Source organism: Schistocerca gregaria, chromosome 3, assembly GCF_023897955.1.
Source record: "Schistocerca gregaria isolate iqSchGreg1 chromosome 3, iqSchGreg1.2, whole genome shotgun sequence".
NCBI lineage: Eukaryota > Metazoa > Arthropoda > Insecta > Orthoptera > Acrididae > Schistocerca > Schistocerca gregaria.
Window position 1 is genome coordinate 921,431,515 of NC_064922.1, and position 25,178 is coordinate 921,456,692.

At 43.9% G+C, this 25,178-nt stretch overlaps 1 protein-coding gene across 1 annotated transcript in view; it reads right to left on the reverse strand.

Moving 5' to 3' along the window:
- The window catches only part of LOC126355737 (protein white-like), a 402,551-nt gene extending 383,428 nt beyond the window's left edge, over positions 1–19,123 (reverse strand). Inside the window, exon 1 of the mRNA XM_050006112.1 lies at positions 19,022–19,123. Coding sequence (XP_049862069.1) covers positions 19,022–19,081 — 60 coding nt within the window. The 5' untranslated portion in view covers positions 19,082–19,123. The remainder of the gene's footprint in view (positions 1–19,021) is intronic.
- Between the last annotated feature and the right edge of the window lie 6,055 nt (positions 19,124–25,178).

The window sequence follows — 25,178 nt, forward strand, 5'->3', positions numbered from 1 at the left end:
TGACTTTCATGATTTCTTTCGACGTGAAGTTTCCAACACAAATGGGCAGATTCTCGTAGTCTTCTTCATTTTCTTTTGCACTACCTATCAACGACTCACGTTTGTCAGGAATCTACAAGTAATCATTATATCCTATACACTTCAGATACGCTTGTACAACTAACAGGGTGAAATGAATAATGTGGGTCTTCAGAAATGCAAATGTGTTCTAATCATTTTACATATTTGATTTATTTACTGCCCCAGCAACGTTTCGGTTAGTTTATTAATTTACTTACTTTTCTACCTACACTATGTGATCAAAAGTATCCGGACACCTCCAAAAACATACTTTTCTCATATTAGTTGCATTGTGCTGCCACCTACTGCCAGAGTACTCCATATCAGTGACCTCAGTAGTCATAAGAAATCGTGAGAGCAGAATGGCGCGCTCCGCGGCACTCACGGACTTCGAACGTGGTCTGGTGATTGAGTGTCACTGTGTCATACGCCTGTAAGCGAGATTTCCACCTCCTAAACATCCCTAGATCCACTGTTTCCGATGTGAAAGTGAAGTGGAAACGTGAAGGGACTCTTACAGCACAAAAGTGTACAGGTCGACCTCGTCTGTTGACTGACAGACACCACTGACAGTTGAAGAGGGTCGTAATGTGTAAGAGCAACATACAGGTATTCTAAAGTGCGTGAGGATCAACTGCAAGTACTATGACAGTTAGGCGGGAGGTGAGAGAACTTGGATTTCTTGGTCGAGTGGCTACTTATAAGCCACACATCAAGTCGATAAATGCGAAACGACGCCTCGCTCGGTGTAAAGAGCGTAAACTTTGGACAATTGAACAGTAGAAAAACGTTGTGTGGAGTGACGAATCACGGTACACAATGTGGCGATCCGATGTCAGGGTGTGGGTAAGGTGAATGCCAGGTGAAAGTCATCTGCCAGCCTATCTAGTGCCAACAGTAAAACTCGGAGGCTGGGGTGCTACGGTGTGGTCGTGTTTTACGTGCAGGACGCTTGCACCCCTTGTTGTTTTGCATGGCACTATCACAGCACAGACATACGTTGATGTTTTAATCACATTCCTGTTTCCCACTATTGAAGAGCAATTCGGGATGGTGGTTGCATCTTTCAACACGATCGAGCACCTGTTCATAATGCAGGGCCTGAGGCGGAGTGGTTACATCCCTGTAATTGACTGGCCTGCACAGAGTCCTGACCTGAATCCTACAGAACAGCTTTGGGATGTTTTGGAACGCCGACTTCGTGCCAGGTCTCACCGACCGACGTCCATACCTCTTCTCAGTGCAGCACCGGCTTCCATTCCCGAAGAAACCTTCCAGCACCTAATTGAACGCATGCCTGTGAGAGCGGAGGCTGTCATCAAGGCTAAGGGTGGGCCAACACCAAACTAAATTAAAGCATTGCCGATAGAGGGCACCACTAACTTGTAAGTTATTTTCAGCAAGGTGTCCGGATACTTTTGATCACATAGTGTATGCCAATACTTATTACAAGTACGAAAACAGGGTGCTGCCATGAGCGAAATAAATTTTCTTCTTAGGATTCCATACCTGCTACGCTTCTCTCTCCATTCATTTCTTAGTCAGGTTGCTTTAGTTTTCATTAATTTCAGTAATTTTATTATGTTCGTCTCTCTCTCTCTCTCTCTCTCTCTCTCTCTCTCTCTCTCTCTCTCTCTCTCTCTCTCTTCTACCCTTTGTCTCATGCAAATTGCTGCTAGCACTCATTGAAACAAACCTACTTTAATGTAATTCGTATTTCATGTTGTACTTCTCACTAATGAAGGTAAACGTTCTGTTTTCTCTTTCACTATACCATTTAATAAAAGGTGTATTCTATATTGGATGTAACTTACAATATACTTATTGTAATATTCAGGGTGATTTACGAAAGTATAAAACTATTTCAGTATGTTATTCTACAAGTAAAACTAAAGAAAAAAGTTCATATAAACAAAGCTGCGCATATGTTTAGTTATGGTGTTTCGGCCGATAAAAGATTTTGCCTGAAATCTAGCAATTTCGCTAATATGAAGCCATCGCAAAACTGTGAGATGTTAAAGTAAAGCACAATTTCCATTAATTTTGTTGTTATTGGCCTGATGAATCTAATAAACAAGTTCGAATGGTTCAAATGGCTCTGAGCACTATGAGACTTACCTTCTTACGTCATCAGTCCCCTAGACCTTAGAACTACTTAAACCTAACTAACCTAAGGACATCACACACATCCATGCCCGAGGCAGGATTCGAACCTGCGACCGTAGCGGTAGCGCGGTTCCAAACTGTAGCGCCTACAACCGCTCGGCCACAATAAGTAAGTCCCAGACGTGTATCTGCAGTAGTTTTCCAGAACATCCATAGAAGATAAGACGTAATATTTACAATATTTAATATATTAACTACTTGGCCCAATTTGTTTTTTGGATTCCAGAAAATTGTACAAAATCTTCAACAGGAGTTGTAGAGAATTTAATTTTAGAAAAATGATGGTAATAGCGTTAACTGAAACTGTGTTAATGTATCAGATAATCTGCTCTTTTCAATCCCATAGCACTCGTGAATTCATGTTATGCCGGAAAAAACAAAGCTCAGTATAAAGAAAGTTGTACAGTGTACACAAAATTTCACGATATATTCATAATAAATGTCCATAAATGTCTCCACCGAATTCAATGATTTAGATGCACTGAATGAACAGGTTTTGTTTTTCGTCTCTTAATTTCGTCTGTTGCATTCATAATGAGAGCAAGTAATGCCTCATAAACTATGTCTCATCCATCTCCATACACAAAAATCCGCCGGCCGCGGTGGTCTCGCGGTTCTAGGCGCGCAGTTCGCAACCGTGCGACTGCTACAGTCGCAGGTTCGAATCCTGCCTCGGGCATGGATGTGTGTGATGTCCTTAGGTTAGTTAGGTTCAAGTAGTTCTAAGTTCTAGGTGACTGATGACCATAGCAGTTGAGTCCCATAGTGCTCAGAGCCATTTGAACAAAAATCCATTGATGTTAAATCCGGCGACCTGGGTGGTCACAGACGTGTAGCACACGTCAAATCCATTTATGAGGGAAATGTTCATTCAAATGTGTTGTAACGGCGTTAGTGAAATACTGAAAATACATTTGCAATTGCGTAGCAAGTAGAACATCTTCGAGCAAGAGGGGAATTTGTTCTTGAAGGAGTCGTAAGTACGTTCCGCTAATTAGACGTCCTTGGATAACAAATGGTACAATAACGCTTGTGTTCAGAATGAGATTTTCACTCTGCAGCGGAGTGTGGGCTGATATGACACTTCCTGGCAGATTAAAACCTTGTGCCGGGCCGAGACTCGAACTCGGGATCTTTGCCTTTCGCGGGCACGTGCTCTGGATATATCCCCCTTGCTGTGGCTAAGCCATGTCTCCGCAATATTCTTTGTTTCAGGGGTGCTAGTTCTGGAAGGTTCGCAGGAGAGCTTCTGTAAAGTTTGGAAGGTAGGAGACGAGGTACTGGCAGAAGTAAAGCCATGAGTACGGGACGTGAGTTGTGCTTGAGTAGCTCAGTTGGTAGAGCACGTGCCCGCGAAAGGCAAAAGTCCCGATTTCGAGTCTCCGCCCGGCACACAGTTTTAGTCAGCCAGGAAGTTTCAACGCGTGTGTTCATTATACCACACCTTACATTTGTACTGAATCACTGCTGGTAATATCGTTTCATGTGGATTTGCTTCAGACCATACGAGCTCGTTATGTAAATTGTTTATACCATCTCGAGTAAACTGTGCCAAGTCAGTAAATAAAATGTATTGGTGTAACTGCCGGGTAGTATTTAACCAGTTGCACAGTTCCAAGCGAAGGGCACGATCTTCTGGATGTAAATGATGCACTTTTTATTTATGGTAAGGATACAAATTATTCTACTTCAGTGTAGGCCATGCCTCAGATTTTGCAATGTATAATCGTTGAGAGACACGTCGTGTACTGATACTCGTGTACTGATACCCGAGCTATGTTGAACACCATCCATAATATTCTTGTGATTACGAACACTAGACAGAGAACGCGTCTCTCGTAGCATTCGAAATACTGCGCTAACGGTTTGTGCATTCCAAATCCTACGAGAGGGATAACATACACGATATTCGTTAACTGCAGCCAGAGCATACCATCACATTTTCCATAAATAAACGCCATATCGCCTTATTTCTCTGTTGTAAATTTTGAAAGGCATCCCTATTTCATAAATAATCTACAGACTACAAGTTACTATGTGGTTTCACGTAAATGCACCGTTATTATGTTCTTTCACTGAACAATACAGAAAATTAACTCGTTTCAAGGTTAGGAAACAATTGAAATAACTGACTAACTGTTGCCAACAATGACAAACGTTTCTACATTCTTAATGGAAAGTAAACAGATTTATTTGTGTAATGATATTTGCTTCTCCGGAGGTTCTGGGAACTACTGCAGATTCACGTCTGGGAGATATTTTATTAGATTCACCAGGCCAAAAACAAGAAAATAAATGGAAATAATGTTTTACCTTAACCTCGTACAGTTTTGCGGTGGCTTCATGTTAGCGAAGTTGCTGAATTTCAGAGAAATTATTTTATTAGTCGTAACTCCGTAACTAAACATTTGCGGACTTACGTTTATATGAACTTTTTTCTTTAGTTTTACTTGTAGAATAACATATTAGAATATTTGCATATCTTCGTGAATCACGCTGTACACAAGGTGGCTGTAAACAATCTTAAAAGGCTGTAAGAGTGTTACAGGAACGGTTATGCTGAGAAATGTTTGTTAATAAATACTCGATACGACACACCATTTCCGAGTTAGTCAGCACTGAAGTCAGACAATCAGGCCGTTATGCTCGCTTATTCACGCAGCCCAACAGAGGCTGTGTCCTATAAAGTGTTATCCGCTTGGTTTCCTAACTCCAAACGGGAGAGCGATTCAAAATTTGGAAGTGGGACGGTAGTAAGAATACAACCACTGAGCATTCTCCTGCGCTATCGTATACTCCGTGACCGCCCCGATAGCTGAATGATCAACGCGATCGAATGCCATGCAAAGGGGCTCACGTGCGATTCGCGGCTGGGTCGGAGATTTTCTACGCTCAGGCATTGTGTGTTGCGTGGTCTTCATTATCCTTAGCTCATCCCCATCGACCCGCAAGTGCCGAAGTTACGTCACGTAAAAAGACTTATACCAAGCGACTGGTCTACTCGACGAGAGGCCCTAGTCACACATTTCGTTTCATATATTTACGTCATGAGAACAGTTGACACTAACTGTATGTGGCGAGCAGGTGGCATTTGCGCGCATAACTTGCTGATTGGGAAACTTCAAAGCTAATTAACCTACGAACGGGGCAATATACCGAATTCGTGTGATTTTCCATCGTATTTGTACATTTCCATCAATGCAGCATTTTTCTTATGACAGGTTAGTCTTTCTCATCTACATGAACCAAAAAGAATGGGTTGCGCAACCTATTACAAAATTTAAGCATTTGCGTACACTGAACTGTTTTACTACACTACTGGCCATTGAAACTGCTACACCAAGAAGAAATGTAGATGATAAACGGGTATTCATTGCACAAATATATTATACTGGATTTGACATGTGATTACATTATCACACAGTTTCGGTGCATAGATCCTGAGAGATCAGTACCCAGAACAACCACCTCTGGCCGTGATAACGGCCTTGATACGCCTGGGCATTGAGTCAAACAGAGCTTGGATGGCGTGTACAGGTACAGCTGCCCATGCAGGTTCAACACGATACCATAGTTCGTCAAGAGTAGTGACTGGCGTATTGTGAAGAGCCAGTTGCTCTGGCACCATTGACCAGACATTTTCAGTTTGTGAGAGATCTGGAGAATGTGCTGGCCAGGGCAGCAGTCGAACATTTTCTCTGTCCAGAAAGGCCCTTGCGAGACCTGAAACATTCGGTCGTGCATTATCCTACTGAAATGGACGGTTTCGCAGGGATCGAATGAAGGGTAGAGCCACGGGTCGTAACAGGTCTGAAATGTAACGTCCAGTGTTCAAAGTGCCATCAATGCGAACAAGAGGTGACCGAGACGTGTAACCAGTGGCACCCCATACCACCACGCCGGGTGATACGCCAGTATGGCGATGACTAATACACGCTTCCAATGTGCGTTCACCGCGATGTCGCCAAACACCGATGCGACGATCATGATGCTGTAAACAGAACCTGAATTCATCCGAATAAATGACGTTTTTCCATTCGTGCACCCAGGTTCGTCGTTGAGTACACCATCGCAGGCGCTCCTGTCTGATGCAGCGTCATGGATAACAGCCATGGTCTCCGAGCTGATAGTCCATGCTGCTGTAAACGTCGTCGAACTGTTCGTGCAGATGGTTGTAGTCTTGCAAACGTCCCCATCTGTTGACTCAGGGATCGAGACGTGGCTGCACGATCCGTTAGAGTCATGCGGATAAGATGCCTGTCATTTCGACTGCTAGTGATACGAGGCCGCTGCGATCCATAACGGCGTTCCGTATTACCCTCCTGAACCCACTGACTCCATATTCTGCTAACAGTCATTGGATCTCGACCAAAGCGAGCAGCAATGTCGAGATACGATAAACCGTAATCGCGATAGGCTACAATCCGACATTTATCCAAGTCGGAAAATTAGGGTACGCATTTTTCCTCCTTACACGAGTTATCACAACAACGTTTCACCAGGCTACGCCGGTCAACTGTTGTTAGTGTATGAGAAATGAGTTGGAAACTTTCTTCTTGTCAGCACGTTGTAGGTGTTGCCACCAGCGCCAACCTTGTGTGAATGCTCTGAAAAGCTAATCATTTGCGTATCACACCATCTCCTTCATGGCTGTTAAATTTCGCGTCTGTAGCACGTCACCTTCGTGGTGTAGCAATTTTAATGGCCAGTAGTGCATTAGTGCCAACTTCGTCAGTTACACGCGCAGAGTGTAGCGGACATTTACGAGTATGTGCTGAAGAGTCCCACCTGTATTAACGTAAAGCTCTCAAAGCACTTCAAAAAAACTTTATTAACTTTCTAAATATTTATTTTTCAAGTCTACATATTTATTTCTCAAGATAGTCAGCCTGGTGACGATCACTTTTCTCTCAACGAGAGACCAATTAGTTGATACCGTCACTAAAGAATGTTTCACTTTGATGACGGAGCCACAACCTCACTACTGCTTCCACTGCTTCATCACTGTCAAAGTTGAAGTCTTCGATGGTGTCCATTATGTTTTGGAAACAGTTGAAACTCGTTCAGGGTGAATTCGATGACAATGAACTCATGGCGTCGGGTTGTTGCAGAAATCGAAGCGTTCGTGTGTGGTCTGGCTTTGTCCTGCTGGAGGAGGTTGTTCCATGTGTGGACGAACTCTTCGAATTTGAAACTCTATTATAGTACGCTGTTTCTCAAGCACCGATGTAGCTACGTTGGACACCCTTATGTTACACGCTTTAATTCGGAGCCCTGTAGAGGCAGACTGCTGCAAATATGTAGACATAAGGACGTGAAGTGCTAATAATGTTTGTTTACTTAAAAAGACATTTTCACAATATAAATTCGGAGTTTTCAATATGCCCTCGTATCTGATGTCAAACAACTACCATGCGAAGTGATTAGTTACTGAAACAACTGGAAATATTGATTCTGATAATGTGAAACATCGAACAAATACCCAATAATAGGCTCACTAACGGTTAATGTCACTCAAACAATCTGTAACGCCGGAAATGCCTATCCTCCTATTTCCATCTATTGTACTATAAATTTTTCCCTTATTTTGTTACCTGAAGACATCACACACACACATTATATATATATATATATATATATATATATATATATATATATATATATATATATATATATATCGATGTATAATTGGTTTATTTTGGCCGGCCAGAGTGGCCGAGGTGTTCGAGGCGCTTCAGTCTGGAACCGCGCGACCGCTACGGTCGCAGGTTCGAATCCTGCCTTGGGCATGGATGTGTGTGATGTCCTTAGGTTAGTTAGGTTTATGTAGGTTTAAGTTCTAGGGGACTGATGACCTCAGAAGTTAAGTCCCATAGTGGTCAGAGCCATTTGAACCATTTTTTGGTTTCTCTTGTAAATATTATTTGTATTTTTATGCTGGGTCTAACCTAGCGAAAACTATGCTATCGAACGATTACATCGATAGGTCGTGTGGAGAACCGAAGTGTTTAGGATCTTTGGTAGTATTAACTCTGCCGCGTGGAGCATGGGCAGAGCGGAGTCTGGCTGGAGTATGGCGGTGGAGCAGGCGTGTTGTGTGACGCTTTGCGAGTTGCTGCGGTTTCGGGGTTTGACAGCATGTAATTGCGCTCGACTTGCTAGGTTAGTTTCTGACACGGCGTCGCGGGAGGGGACACATTAGCTGGCGACATCAAGAGCCCGTTTCGCCTGGTGATCGTGTCGAGAAGAAGGCGCGCCAACATCCAGCTTCTGCAACAGCGACGGCCGACAATGAGTGACTGTCGCCACCTCCTCGATCGGCGACTTCTAAACTTCAATCAACCAACAAGGAAGACTGGAAGCACGTAAAGTTTTAGAAGTGTATGGCAGACCTCAGCTTTTGAAACTGTTTCAAAATTACAGCAACGTAGCATGAACCTTTGTTGCTCATTGTCACAATTGCATTACCAAGCAGGATCCCTTCCTTTTCCGGAATGAACCCAAGTGTCGTTGAAATTCAAACGCCAGCATTAAAGTAATAACATTCCATTTCACTGCTTTAATTTCAAAATTCAGTTAAAGTATTCATAGCTGGCTACAATATTTACATTACACAAGCACAAATTAAGAGTGCGCGTTTTATTACCATATTTTAGCTTACCTGTGACTGCAGCTCAGTTTCCTACGAACTAAATTTTAGTATTGTTAATTCTTCAGAATCATTTAATTCAAGTTTAAAGTTAAATCTCTTATTTCTAAATTGAGTACATTCTAGAAGATTTTGAAATGATTGTTGAGGTAGCCCAAGACTAAGCTTATTTTATTGAATTTCGTAGTGTTTCAGAAACAAAGTTAACTATTAATTTCAGTCACTAAATTAACTTTAAATTTTCTGGTTTTATTCATTATTTTCCTAAATTAAGTCAGAGTGTAGCGAAATTTATTACTTCTGACAAACATTAAGTTTTGACACAACTTGTGTCAACCTTCAGTTGCCACACCTTTATATGTGCATTTCTCTTTCATTTTCAGTTATTATAGTAGTTGTCCATAGGACTGGTGACCATAATTTTTCCAAATCTCAAATATCTAATTAACGCCAATTAATTGTTAATGTAATGACCGAACGTTAAATTTCTTTATTAATTTTACTCTTTTCTCAAAGTTAATTTCCACCAATTTCATTTGCATTTTTCCTTTCATTTAGATGTAACCCTTTCCTCCCTCTTTACCGACAAATAAACTTCGGTGACGATTGCTTTTCCCGAATTTCCACTAGGTGCACGCGGTTTAATTTTTCACTGCCATTAAGGACGATAAGTGAGGGGGAGATTACAGTACTATGTAACTGTCTACATTTCTTTAAAACTTTTCTAAAGAACAATAATGGCGTCACGGTTTTGATATTGCAAAACGTTCTTTTTCTTCCATGTGAGTATATATTGAACCGAAGTTCAGAATTCTTACCAGTGACATGATTTGCGACATACCAGATGTGTGACTTCACATCCATGTAGAAAAAGCAAGAGATTATCTCAATTGCGAGTAACAGAAGTCAGACTTTGGTAAAGAGATCACCCATGCAGAGAGACGCTGTGTAAACCAGAATAGTAAAGAGCGTCGCTGAATGATTCTTTTTCGCACATTATACTTTAGGTTATAGAAGTAAGTTTTTACTTTTCATCTGAACTAGAGTAGAAGGCACACTTGTGTCTCCTTCGAGATACATCGTGATCAGCAGGGATGTAATGAGGTATGGATAGGAACAGAGCAGAGAAAGAGACTACATACAGCATGCACTTTAATTTCGTACTGTGATGCTACAAGATACGAACAATAAACCTGTAAATCCCAGACGACCCGCTAAGAAAGGGTGCACCAATGACTTATCTACATCTCACCATGAAAGAACCCGGAGTCCTGAAAATTGTAATGTGGTACGCAGAATAAGAAAGGTATGTTTTGACGATGCCATTATGGCCGTATCACTTTAGGACATAGCGTAAAAAAATCTGAAGATGGTCATTACAGAGTGAAACCGGTCATCGTCTAAAGAGTTCATTTGTGATCAGAGACTGGAATCAAAAAGCATTTTAAAAGTATTAAACACCGTGCGCGTGTCGATCTTTTCCGTGTTCTGGGCAGTGGGCAAAATGGAGCAACAAACAAAGTGAGTATTAGACGTGTGCACTGAAGCTGTGTGAGAGCAGTAGCACAAGAATAGCCGTCGAATTACTTCCTATTAAACCTCTGACTGCCGAGACTATAGGTTTCATCGTAGTGTAATTGCTGAGGAGCAGGAGATTACTGTTTAACGTCCCGTCGACAACGAGGTCATTAGAGACGGAGCACAAGCTCGGATTAGGGAAGGATGGGGAAGGAAATCGGCCATGCCCTTTCTAAGGAACCATCCCGGCTTTTGCCTAAAGTGATCTAGGGAAATCACGGAAAACCTAAATCAGGATGGCCGGACGCGGGATTGAACCGTCGTCCTCCCGAATGCGAGTCCAGTGCGCTAACCACTGCGCCACCTCGCTCGGTGTAATTGCTGAAATTGACGAAATAAGGACAGCAGCATAATTTGTGAGCTGAACCGGAAATGTCAAACTGAGAAGGGTGTGGGACTCAGTATTCGGTGCTTGAAGATGGTACAGTTAACATCATATGCCAACTGAATATTATAAAGCGACGTGTTGTGCATAGTCACGTCACAAAGGTGACACTACTATACAGAGCATTTGATGAGAAATGCTAAATATTTCTGGAAGCGGTTGAAAGTGCCATGTTTAATTAGCAAGTTCACGTAAATATTTCTCCTCCTTCTACTGCAGAGATAAAATGTTTTGAAGTTGAGGCGTATAGTATCGGTGAGTCCTATACCTGTGCACCTCTAAGATGACGCTCATGGTATTTCGAATTATTTTTTTAGCTAAGAGACTGCTCAGTGCGTTTCCTACAAAAATAAGATCATGGTTGTTGCCTAACATCATTTATTAATTACAGCAGTATTCATTCCATATAAACAAACAGCCTAGTTGCTATAATCGGATCAAGCAAGCAACGTCCATATGAAGTATCTGCCCTCACCATTGCTGATTGACTCATTTACACGTACTAGTGGATCCCTACCGCTCTGTGGGTCGGGGCGCGAAACTCAAAGGACACGCTACCGCACACATATCTTCCGTTTTGAAGAATGTGTTCCGATTTCAACAAATTTTGTCTGGATATGAGATCACATCACGATGTAATAACACCACCGACGTTTCAGCTGTTATTACAGGCAGCCTACACAGGGAATCCTGATGACGTCTACCTAGAATATTAGACGAGATGTCACTAGTGTTGCCACATCATGACGTGGTCTCACATCCTGAACTATTTAATTTAATTTCCTTGGGCGATGTTGAGGTTTTGGTCTTCAGAAGTCAGCTCACAGTAAAATTTTTGGTAGTGTGGTCGTAAAGTCATAATTATTAGTACGAAAGATCCTGAACTATTAAACTCGATCGAAACAGGCCGTCCGAGAACGGAATGGAAGACGAAGTCACCGGCACATGGTGGCGCTTTCACACTAGGCAGGGCATCAACACAACATCGTTTTCAGCAGTTCTGTACTGAAGGGTGAAAGTGAAAAGTCATGACGTACCATTCGTGATGTAGGAAGTAGAACTATAGTATCATGTTTAGCGAATTAGCAGTGGGATAGTTTATTAATGGCCAAATTGATGTTCACAACGGATGTTCTTGATACAATTTTTATGGTAAAATACTGAGAAGTGAAACAATTGGAAAAATAGCGTCCAGACGTTTCAAAACATTAGCTAAAGTAAAGAGCATATAGGGTGTAACTATATTCCCTTCACAGACTTCGAGGACTTTAGCGACCAGGACGCTTAAGTTTAACAGAGGAACGTACATTTTCCCTGCTACATTTGAAGTACCACAGCCTGTATTCCTCTCTGACTGCTGCTGCTTGTCGTTTGGCTCCACTTACAAACAGGCCTCCATGTGGCGACCACCGAAGTCAGCACAGATACGGTTTCCCCGTATTGCCTTGCGGTACACACAATCATCCATCCCTGGTCTTCCAGCATTCGCAGCAGCCATAACCCGCGCCAGTGGGACTTCCTCGGAGCTACAGGAGACGCGTAAATCAACGCATGCAACGAACCTGTGGTGTACACGCGACATCAGGTGATCGGAGAATGACGTACTTCATATTGTATTCAGTGGCACGAAAAATGCAGGAGATTTGAACGTGTGTTGTGGTATTTTGCGTGTAGCGGGAAAACGGTACGTTTCCTAGCATGAGCTCCGACGCTAAACTTAACCGTCTTTGTCCTCACCATAAATCGCCAAAATCTGTAAAGAGAACTGCGTTACTCCCTGCATGCAGGGTGGTCCATTGATCGTGACCGGGCCAAATATCTCACGAAATAAGCGTCAAACGAAAAAACTACAAACAACGAAACTTGTCCAGCGTGAAGGGGGAAACCAGATGGCGCCATGGTTGGCCCGCTAGATGCCGCTGCCATAGGTCAAATAGATATCAACTGCGTTTTCTTTAAGCAAGAACCCCCGTTTTTATTACATATTCGTGTAGTATGTGAAGACGTATGAATGTTTTAGTTGGACCACTTTGTGATAGGTGGCGCTGTAATAGTCACAGACATATGGCGCACAATTTTAGACGAACATTTGGTAACAGGTAGGTTTTTAAATCAAAATACAGAACGTAGGTACGTTTGAACATTTTATTTCGGTTGTTCCAATGTGATACATGTACCTTTGCAAACTTATCATTTCTCAGAACGCATGTTGTTACAGCGTGATTACCTGTAAATACTACATTAATGCAATAAATGCTCAAAATGATGTCCATCAACCTCAATGCACTTGGCAATACGTGTAACGACATTCGAGTAGTTAACCTTCCGTAATGTTCACACGTGCATTGACAATGCGCTGACGCATGTTGTCAGACGTTGTCGGTGGATCATGTTAGCAAATATCCTTCAACTTCCCCACAGAAAGAAATCTGGGGACGCACAATTTGTGTGCTACTGATGTGCGGATTAGATGCATCAACAGCTAATACACCTACTTGGGAATCATAATTTGTTGCAGGTAGTGGTTGACGTTACACATGTGGCTGAACACTTCCTGTTTCCTTAAATAACGTAACTATCCGGCGAACGGTCCGGACATTTGGAAGATGTCGTCCAGGATACTGAGCAGCATACAAAGCTCACAACCGTTGGACATTTTGATCACAATAGCCATACATCAACACGATATCGACCTTTTCCGCAATTGGTAAACGGTCCATTTTAACACAGGTAATGTATCACGAAGCAAATACCGTCCGCACTGGCGGAAAGTTACCTGATACCACTTATAAGTTTGCGACTATTACAGCGCCATCTATCACAAAGCGAAACAAGTGGTCCAACTAAAACATTCATATTTACGTACTACACGAATATGTAATAAAAAATTGGGTTTCTATTTAAAAAAACACAATTGATATCCGTTTGACCTATGGCAGCGCCATCTAGCGCGCCGACGATAGCGCCATCTGGTCTCCCCCTTCAAGCTAGGAGAGTTTCGTTCTTTGTAGTTTTTTCGTTTGATGCTTATTGCGTGAGATATTTGGCCCGGTCGCTATCAATGTACCACCGTATAGGGTGAGTCATAGGATCGGTAAAAGCTTTGAGCGATCAGTGTTAGTGATTCTGAACAAAAAGCGCCAGATGAACAAATGTCATGTTCTTTGCAGTTTCCCAGAAAGATAATGGAAAGAATGGGGAACAGCACAAATGCAGGTGATAATAAATGAAATACTGCGATCCAATGTTATGTTTAGTTGTAGAAATTTCCCCTCAAATGATGTTCAATGGTCCACCTCCAACATCAATGCATTTTGTAGTTCTTATAGACAGCTGCTGTGTTGCTGATCTGAGCAACCACTGAAGGACTGAGACATGAGGTCAACGACGTTTCCACTTGGAGGATTCGTCTCCCCACCATGCAATAGTGAACTGTACATTCAAACGGTAGGTAAAGACCATACGACCAGCCTAATGTCCCACTGGTTGCATTCGCATGTGAGTGCTGGTGAAGAACGACATGCGACTGACGAACGTCATTTTCATGCAGCTGTATGTTGATTTTCAAGTAGCTGTATGTAACATAAAACCCTCAAAGGCTGTACCTTTACTCTCTACTCACATTGTATATATACAGAAACAAGAAATAGTTTTAAAAAGCAAAACACAAAACCTTTAAACCTAATACATTGGTTTCCTTTTTGGAGCAGCAAATAATCTAAAAACAATTGTGTATTTCTTGCCGAATGGAGATGTCTTTTCATTGCTAAAGAAAGGCTATTGAACGTAAATTCTTTCATCGATTTGTGTACTTATTTGTGAAAAGTGTAGGTTCTTCTTTTGTCTATACCGTCTATACTTTGCAAAACCTGAATAATTTTGGGCTTTCAGATATCTGGCCTCTTTTGATGGAGAATTCTCGCAGGAAAAATGTCCTAGACTTCATGGAAACATCACGAAACCGCCCGGAGTGGCGCAGTGGCTAGCGCATTGGACTCGCATTCTGGACGAGGACGGTTCAAATCCGGGTCCGGCCACCCTGATTTAGGTACTCCGTGATTTCTTTAAATCACTTCAGGTAAATGTTGGAATGGTTCCTTTTAAAGGGCACAATCGACTTCCGTCCCCATCCTTCCCTAATCCGATGGGATCGACGATCTCTGTTTGATCCCCTTAACCCAAATCCACCAAATAATAAACCTCACAAAGCTCCATGAAGAAGTAAGAAGAAATTATATGAGTAATGCAAGAGCAAGGACGTCGAGAATCGATAAAGCTGCAATGTGAGCGCCATCTCCTCACCAATGTGGACATCAAAACTTTCCTGAGAAACGTTGACGTTAACGATCCGTTCTGTTCCGTCAAGTGCAAATCGTTCTTTAACCATTTGACATCGCCGAATTAAGTGAAACTGGTATATCTTCAATGCTGCATCGCCGTAAGGAAATCTCTGAAGAATACCGGCAGATGGTATACTAAGGTTATGCAATCCCCCCATTCCCAGAAACTTTTGTCAGGGACAGAGAGTTCAAAACTAGCACACACGTGTCTCGCCTTATCCGCAGATGCTCGACAGTTTATGAGAAAACGACGCTCAATGTTTACAAGTACGCGATGTAACTTTTAGCGCATGGTTCATTGCACCGAAGCAATGGCACAGCGGCTGGCGTCGTGACTTCACAAGTATGCACACCTCGTTCGAAACCCGGTACTTGTTTTTGTTTTTCATTTATCATGTCCGTAGAAGATTACTACACGAATGTTTTCCAGTATATATCGAAATAACATTGTCCTTATAAATCTACCAACTGTCTGTCTGAGGAATGAATTAAGAAAACGATAAGAGAACGAGAAAATCATTTAAAACTGTTTCCTGTAAATTTCCTGTAGTGTAACTTGATTCATAATAAATTTAAAGTGCCAGTTTTAGAAAAAAAAGAATCTATTACTTGTGGTTTACGAGAAAGTATTGCCAATGCGTGAAGTCAGCAGCAGTGTTAACGATTTTCTATTCCAAGTGACGTTCGTGCAAAGAAATTAATGTCTCTATGGTAAATCTGCCTTTGCGCAAAACTCATGGTGTTCCCAATCCCTAAGTCTCCAATGTTCCTGCGATACATATAACCCAGGGAATGCACCAAATCTTCTTGAAGATTAAAGCTAAGAATGAAATGTAAAAATTAATGTACGAATTGATCTAAGAATGAAATATAAATATATGAGAATTTAAAAAGACTGTTGTGTTGTTGTGGTCTTCAGTCCTGATACTGGTTTGATGCAATTCTCCATGCTACTCTATCCTGTGCAAGCTGCTTCATCTCCCACTACCTACTGCAACCTACATCCTTTTGAATCTGCTTAGTGTATTCATCTCTTGGTCTCCCTCTACGACTTTTACCCTCCATGCTGCCCACCAATACTAAATAGGTGATCCCTTGAGGCCTCAGAACAAGTCCTACCAACCGATCCCTTTTTCTAGTCAAGTTGTGCCACAAACTCCTCTTCTCCCCAATTCTATTCAATACCTCCAATCCCAAAGAAAGCAGGTGTTGACAGATGTGAAACTTACCGAACTATCAGTTTAATAAGCCACAGCTGCAAAATACTAAAGCGAATTCTTTACAGACGGATGGAAAAACTAGCTGAAGCCGAACTCAGGGAAGATCAGTTTGGATTCCGTAGATATTTTGGATCACGTGAGGCAATATTTACCCTAAGACGTATCTTAGAAGCTAGATTAAGGAATGGAAAACCTACGTTTCTTGCATTAGTAGACTTAGAGAAAGCTTTTGACAATGTTGACTGGAATACTCTCTTTCAAATTCTGAAGGTGGCAGGGGTAAAATACAGGGAGCGAAAGACTGTTTACAGTTTGTAGAGAAACAAGATGGCAGTTATAAGAGTCAGGGGATGAAAGGGAAGCAGTGGTTGGGAAGGGAGTGAGACAGGGTTGTAGCCTATCCCTGACGTTATTCAATCTGTATATTGAGCAAGCAGTAGAGGCATAAAAAGAAAAATTCGGAGTAGGTATTAAAATCCATGGAGAAGAAATAAAAACTTTGAGGTTCGCCGAAGAAATTGTAATTCTGCCAGAGACAGTAAAGGACTTGAAAGAGCAGTTGAACGGAATGGGCAATGTCCTGAAAGGATAAACATCAACAAAAGCAAAAAGAGGATAATGGAATGTAGTCGAATTACGTCTTGTGTTGCTGAGGTAATTAGATTAGGTAATGAGACACTTAAAGTAGTAAAGGTGTTTTACTATTTGGGGAGAAAAATAATCGGTGATGGTCGAATAGAGAGTATAAAAAATGTACACTGTCAATGGCAAGAAAAGCCTTTCCGAAGAAGAAAAATTTGTTAACATCGAGTATAGATTTAAATGTCAGGAAGTCGTTTCTGAAAGTATTTGTATGGAGTGTAGCCATGTATGGAAGTGAAACAAGGACGGTAAATACTTTAGACAAGAAGAGAATAGAAGCTTTCGAAATGTGGTGCTACAGAAGCATGGTGAAGATTAGATGGGTAGATCACATAACTAATGAGGAGGTATTGAATAGGATTGGGGAGAAGAGAAGTTTGTGGCACAACTTGACTAGAAAAAGGGATCGGTTGGTAGGACATTTTCGGAGGTCTCAAGGGATCACCAATGTAGTATTCGAGGGCAGCATAGAGGGTAAAAATCGTAGTGGAAGTCCAAGAGATTTATACACTAAGCAGATTCAAAAGGATGTAGGTTGCAGTAGGTACTGGGAGATGAAGAAGCTTGCACAGGACAGAGTAGCATGGCGAGCTGCATCAAACCAGTCTCAGGACTGAAGACCACAACAACAACACCTCATTAGTTATGTGATTTACCCATCTAACCTTCAGCGTTCTTAGCACCACGTTTTGAAAGCTTCTTTCTCTTCTTGTCCAAACTATATATCGTCCACGTTTCACTTCCATACATGGCCACACTCCATACAAATACTTTCAGAAATGGCTTCCTGACATGGCCAAGCGGATCTAGGCGCTTCAGTCTGGAACCGCGCAACCACTACGGTCGCAGTTGAGAATCCTGCCTCGGGCATGGATGTGTGTGATGTCCTTAGGTTTGTTAGGTTTAAGTAGTTCTAAGTTCTAGGGGACTGATGACCTCAGATGTTAAGTCCCATAGTGCTCAGAGCCATTTGAACCATCGACTTCCTGACAATGAAATCTATACTCGATGTTAACAAATTGCTCTTCTATATACTAAGATGCTTGACCATCATCTTCTTCTGTGCGAATGCACAAACAGTGCCGAACTCTTACGGGAATCGGCAACGTGCAGCGAGTAATGAGTATAATGGGTGGGGGTACTACGAATGTAGTGCGGGACAATACGTTGGGAATGTGGGTTACGTGGGAGGCGTGCCAGAGATAAATCCCTGCAGTTGCGCTATCCTCTGTGTCCTCGGTAGCTCAAATGGATGCCGGCACTGTATGTCAGCGTGTTCGGTCAGAGGGTAACGTGCCCTCTGTAATAAACTGAGTTAAAGATCAACAACGAACTTAAATGGATGCCTTACGACGTCCGCCCCGAGCAGATGGAAAGAACTAAAGCGAACAAAATGAAAAAAAGATGGATAGAGTGCCTGCCATGTAAGCAGCAGATCCCGGGTTCGAGTCCCGGTTGGGGCACACATTTTCATCTGTCCCCGTTGATGTGTGTCAACGCGTGCAAGCAGCTAAAGGTGTTCATTTCATTGTAAATTCCTCTTCTTCAGAAACGCTTTTCTTGCCATTGCCAGTCTACATTTTATATCCTCTCTACTTCGACCATCATCAGTTGTTTTGCTCCCTAAATACCAAAACTCCTTTACTACCTTGTGTGTCTCATTTCCTACTCTATAGACTGTAACCATTGAAAATGCCGTACACACACATGCTATGTAATAAAAGTATGACACTTACAGTGAAAGTCAGTTGCAGCTTTGTGTAGTAACCTTCTAAGAACGTCGGTAGATCAGTAAAATAATGAAAAAAATGAAACAGGTTTCGAACTCAAGGCGCAAAAGTGTGACGTCACGACGCTAACCACTGTGCCTCACTTATTTTGACCGCTCTTCCATTGATCGAAGTTGCTGGGACATCGGACAGATGCCACTCGCGTTCTCCCCGTGAGTGCTTATGAGGACGTGTCTCTACGTTGCGCTCACCTGTACGCGAGCGTCATCGCCGCCGGACAGCAGCGGCTGCGTCTCCTCAGCTGTGGGCATGCTGGCGCCAGTTGGCTGGTGTCTCTTCTCCGGTGTACAGTGCACTGTGCACTGGCGGGCTTCCGCTGTCCACTGCTCCCCCACCTCCGCCTCCTCCCCCTCCCCCTCCCGCTGCACTGTAGCGAGCTTCCCTGGGAGGGCGCCGCTCAGCCCGTTACGTAACAGCTCCTAGCCCACCGTAACGCGCGCCCGAGTCCTCAGCGGGAGGTCATTGACCGTTGAACATAAATAAATCACCAGGTCCTGATAGGATTCCAATTCGGTTTTACAGAGAGTACTCTACTGCATTGGCTCCTTACTTAGCTTGCATTTATCGCGAATCTCTTGCCCAAAGTAAAGTCCCGAGCGACTGGAAAAAAGCGCAGGTGACACCTGTATTTAAGAAGGGTAGAAGGACCGATCCTCAAAATTACAGACCAATATCCATTGTGTGCTGGACCGAGACGCGAACTCGGGACCTTTGTGAGCACGTGCTCTACCACCTGAGCTACCCAAGCACAACTCACGACCCGTCCTCGCTGCTTTATTTCTGCCAATACATCGCCTCCTACCTTCGAAACTTTACAGAAGCTCTCCTGCGAACCTTTGCAGGACTAGCACTCCTGAAAGAAAGGATATTGCGTAGACATGGCTTAGCCACAACTTAGGGCAGGGCTTCCCTACCTTTTCAGCAGGTGGACCCCTTCTTCAGTCGAAAATCCATGGCGGACCCCTAGTCAGTCAAGAGCACAGTAACTTTAAATTTCAGAGCGAAACACATGGAAAATGAAAAACTTCTTAATGCAAGTTCCATGTTCCCAATGACCCCCCCCCCCCCCCCCCACCGAAGTATCAATAGTCTTTGGTTTAGGGATGAATGAAAACAACATGAAGGTAAAAAATCGACTTATGAAATCGGTAGTGCACTGACAAAGCACGTTTAACATTTAATGACGCCTGGGGTCGCATACTACCCAGCGAGGGCTGTGATTGGTCGACAAAGCTCGCTCTGTGCATGAGTAAAAGGTTTCAGCGCATCTGCCGCCGTGTGCCGGCGCACAAATGACCCCCGTATCGTTGCGAAACAATCAGAGAAGCCGCATTCTCCGGCACTAAAGTGTGTATGCGTTCTCACTTATGAACCGCAAAGGCTGCCCGGAATACGACCTGAAGTATATGTACACATGTTTTTCACACGAAAAAAGTAATAAATTTGATTTTCACATTTTTGTTCAATAATTGTACTCATTATTTTACACGATTTGGTGAAGGGTGGCCGCGGACCCCCTAGAAAGAGCCGGCGGACCCCTAAGGGTTCCGCGAACCACACGTTCGGAAGCCCTGGTCTAGGGGATGTTTCCAGAATGAGATTTTCACTCTGCAGCGAAGTGATATGAAACTTCCTGGCAGATTAAAACTCTGTGCAGGACCAAGACTCGAACTCGGGACCTATGCCTTCGCGGGCAAGTTTATATCTCCCAGGAAGTTTCATATCAGCGCACACTCCGCTGCAGAATGAAAATCTCATTCTGGATCCTTAACACCAGTTTGTTGATGGATTTTCGAACATATTCTCAGTTCGAATATAATGAATTCCTTTGAGACAGAGGAGTTGCTGTGCATGCATCAGCACGACTTTAGAGAGCATCGCTCCTGCGAATCGCAACTCGCCCTTTTTTCACATGGTATCTTGCGAACCATGGATGAAGGGTATCAGACGAATGCCACATTCCTTGACTTCCGGAAAGCGTTTGACTCGGTGCCCCACTGCAGACTCCTAACTAAGGTACGAGCATATGGGATTGTTTCTCTAATATGTGAGTGGCTCGAAGACTTCTTAAGTAATAGAACCCAGTAGGTTGTCCTCAATGGTGAGTGTTCATCGCAGGTGAGGGTATAATCTGGAGTCCCACGGGGAAGTGTGGTGGATAGCAATGTGCGGCTGTTTGCTGATGATGCTGTGGTGTAGGGGAAGGTGTTGTCGTTGAGTGACTGTCGGAGGATACAAGATGACTTGGACAAATGGTTCAAATGGCTATGAGCACTATGGGACTTAAATTCTGAGGTCATCAGTCCCCTAGAATTTAGACTACTTAAACATAACTAACGTAAGGATACCACACACATCCATGCCTGAGGCAGGATTCGAACCTGCGACCGCAGCGGTCTCACGGTTTCAGACTGTAGCGCCTAGAACCGCAAGGCCACTCCGACCGGCTGACTTGGACAGGATTTGTGATTGGTGTAAAGAAGGGCAGCTAACTCTAAATATAGATAAATGTAAATTAATGCAGATGAATAGGAAAAAGAATCCCGTAATGTTTGAATACTCTATTATTAGTGGAGCGCTTGACACAGTCATGTCGATTAAATATTTGGGCGTAACAATGCAGAGCGATATGAAGTGGGACAAGCATGTAATGGCAGTTGTGGGGAAGGAGGATGGTAGTCTTCTGTTCAGTGGTAGGATTTTGTGAAAATGTGGTTCAAATGGCTCTGTGCACTATGGGACTTAACATCTAAGGTCATCAGTCAGAACTTAGAACTACTTAAACCTTACTAACCTAAGGACATCACACACATCCATGCCCGAGGCAGGATTCCAACCTGCGACCGTAGCAGTTGCGCGGCTCCAGACTGAAGCCCCTAGAACCGCACGGCCACACCGGCCGGCGAAAATGTGGTTTCTCTGTATAGGAGACCGCTAATAAAACACTAATACGACCTATTATTGAGTACTGCTCGAGCGTTTGCGATCCCTGTCAAGTCGGATTGAGGGAGGACATAGAAGCAATTCAGAGGCGGGCTGCTAGATTTGTTACTGGTGGGTTAGATCATCACGCGAGTGTTACGGAAATGCTTCAGGAACTCGGGTGGGAGTCTCTATAGGACAGTAGGCGTTCTTTTCGAGAATCGCTACTGAGGAAGTTTAGAGAACTAGCATTTGAGGCTGACTGCAGTACAATTTTAAAGCCGCCAACTTACATAAGATAAGAGAGATTAGGGCTCGTATAGAGGCATATAGGTAGTCATTTTTCCTCGTTCTGTTTGGGAGTGTAAAAGGGAGAGAAGATGTTAGTTGAAACTTCCTGGCAGATTAAAACTGTGTGCCCGACCGAGACTCGAACTCGGGACCTTTGCCTTTCGCGGGCAAGTGCTCTACCATCTGAGCGACCGAAGCACGACCCACGCCCGGTACTCACAGCTTCACTTCTTCCAGTATCCGTCTCCTACCTTCCAAACTTTACAGAAGCTCTCCTGCCAACCTTGCAGAACTAGCACTCCTGAAAGAAAGGATATTGTGGAGACATGGCTCAGCCACAGCCTGGGGGATGTTTCCAGAATGAGATTTTCACTCTGCAGCGGAGTGTGCGCTGATATGAAACTTCCTGGCAGATTAAAACTGTGTGCCCGACTGAGACTCGAACTCAGGACCTTTGCCTTTCGCGGGCAAGTAGCTCAGATGGTAGAGCACTTGCCCGCGAAAGGCAAAGGTCCTGAGTTCGAGTCTCAGTCGGGCACACAGTTTTAATCTGCCAGGAAGTTTCATATCAGCGCACACTCCACTGCAGAGTGAAAATCTCGTTCTGGAAAGATGCTAGTTGTTGTACGACGTACCCTCCGCCATGCACCGTATGATGGATTGCGGAGTTTGTATGTAGGTGCAGCTGTACACAGAGGGGATCGAATGTGATACTGGAGTAATGAAACCTTCGCTTAATGTCAAGATATTTAGTCATTTGAGCCACTGACTTCAATCGCACCCTTCTCCATACTCGAGTTTTAGCAAAAGAAATGTTTCTAAGTCATTAGCTTAAAAGAGGAGCCTTCGTTTGCAGTTTTCGGTCTGGCCAATGGGGCTTCAGATAATTCAAACACGTCTTTGCTACAACTGAAATTGCGTGTTTAATTTACCTTCCGCATTTCATGCTATACACTTATAAACTTCGTGACGTCACTATAGACTCCCTTCCCAATTCACAATCAACATCTACATCTACATGGATACTTTGAAAATCACATTCAAGTGTCTGGCAGGGGGTTCATCGAACCACCTTCACAATTATCTATTATTCCAATCTCGTATAGCGCGCGGAAAGAATGAACACCTATATCTTTTAGTACGAGCTCTGATTTCCCTTATTTTATCGTGGTGATAGTTCCTCCCTATGTAAGTCGGTGTCAACAGAATATTTTCGCATTCAGTGGAGAAAGCTGGTGATTGGAATTTCGTGAGAAGATTCCGTCGCAACGAAAAACATCTTTCTTTTAACGACGTCCGGCCCAAATCCTGTATCATTTCTCTGACACTCTCTCCCATATTTCGCGATAATACAAAACGTGCTGCCTTTCTTTGCACTTTCTCGATGTACTCCGTCAGACCTATCTGGTAAGGATCCCACACCGCGCAGCAGTATTCTCTAGGCATATTATTCCAATCTCATACATCGCGCGTAGAAAACGAACTCCTATATCTCTCTGTGCGATTCTTATTTCTCTTATTTTATTATAAAGATCGTTTCTCCCTATGCAGGTCGGCGTCAACAAAATATTTTCACATTCGGAGGAGGAAATTAGTGATTTTAAATTTCGTGAAAAGATTCCGCCTCAACGAAAAACGCCTTTGTTTTAACGAAGTCCATCCCAAATATTGTATCATTTCAGTGATACTCTCTCCCCTAATGTGAGCTAATACCTTTTTTTGAATTTTCTCGATGTACTCCGTCAATCCTGTTGTGGTTGGCAGGAGAACCAACCGTATGGTTAAAGGAGGCCGATATGCACGCGTTTTAGCTCACTTAGGCTGGCGTGAAGTCTGGAACATGACAAGGGAATTAGAAGTGAAAAAAACGTACGTAGCTGGTGGAATACTTAACTTTAATCCATTAATGACGAACGTCGATCTTTATGGTACATGATTCACAATATCAATAGTACGGATACTGGCGCCTTGCTAGGTCGTAGCAAATAACGTAGCTGAAGGCTATGCTAACTATCGTCTCGGCAAATGAGAGCGTAATTTGTCAGTGAACCATCGCTAGCAAAGTCGGCTCTACAACTGGGGCGAGTGCTAGGAAATCTCTCTAGACCTGCCGTGTGGCGGCGCTCGGTCTGCAATCCCTAATGGTGGCGACATGCGGGTCCGACGTATACTACCGGACCGCGGTCGATTTGAAGGCTACCACATAGCATGTGTGGTGTCTGGCGGTGACACCACATTCCTCCCCCGCAAATCGGCGTACGGTTGTGGCATAAGGCTTCCGCCCGCCGTTCGGAGGACCGCATGTTGACGTATGCGACGAGGTGGGGAGCCTAACAACAGGCGAGGCTGTGCCACCCGCACCCTGCCATTCGGACTGCGGGGAGCTAGGAAACGCCTGAAAACCTGCTCCAGGGTGCACGCGAACATGCGGTGTATGTGCCCGTAGAGAGACAGGAGGGGCCGAAGGGTCGACCTCCATCGGGCCGGGCCACCTGACGGGCGAAGGCGACACATGGTTCGGAGGACAACTGGTCCCGGGAAGCGATCGGCGGCGCGTGACCCAGGAAGGCGCCCGGCGGTTGCAGCGTCGCGTCCACTGCAGGTGGCGCCGGCGGGAGAACAGGCGGCGGCAGCGGCGTGTCGCCATGGGGCAAAATGGAAGGCAGCGTCGGTAACACCTGGGGCTGAGGCGAGCCAGTAGATGGTTCCCCTGGGCGCTGACCGGACGGCACCGTCGCTGAAAGCAGACGGCGAGCGGCAGATCCCGTGCGACGACAGAGGCGCAGCCGATTGAGACGCCGACGCACCTCACGAGAGGCCCCGAAAACCAGATACATAGCGCGGCGGAGACAACGAAGTATGCGCCTTTCGAGCCAACGCCGTGAACCTCGATAGTGGCGACAGTATACAACGTCGCCTGGAGCAAAAGCAGGTGTCTGCCGCTGCACAGGAACCTGATGCGGCGGATGTAGCAAAGACATCAAGGTTCGATGATGACGAGCGTGGAGCAACTCAGCCGGCGAGCGACCTTCTCGGGGCTGAGAGAGATACGAGGACAAAAAGAGCAATAACGCGTCCTATCGAGAATGCGACTCTTTCAACTTCAACATCTGTGACTTGAAAGTCCTAACCAAT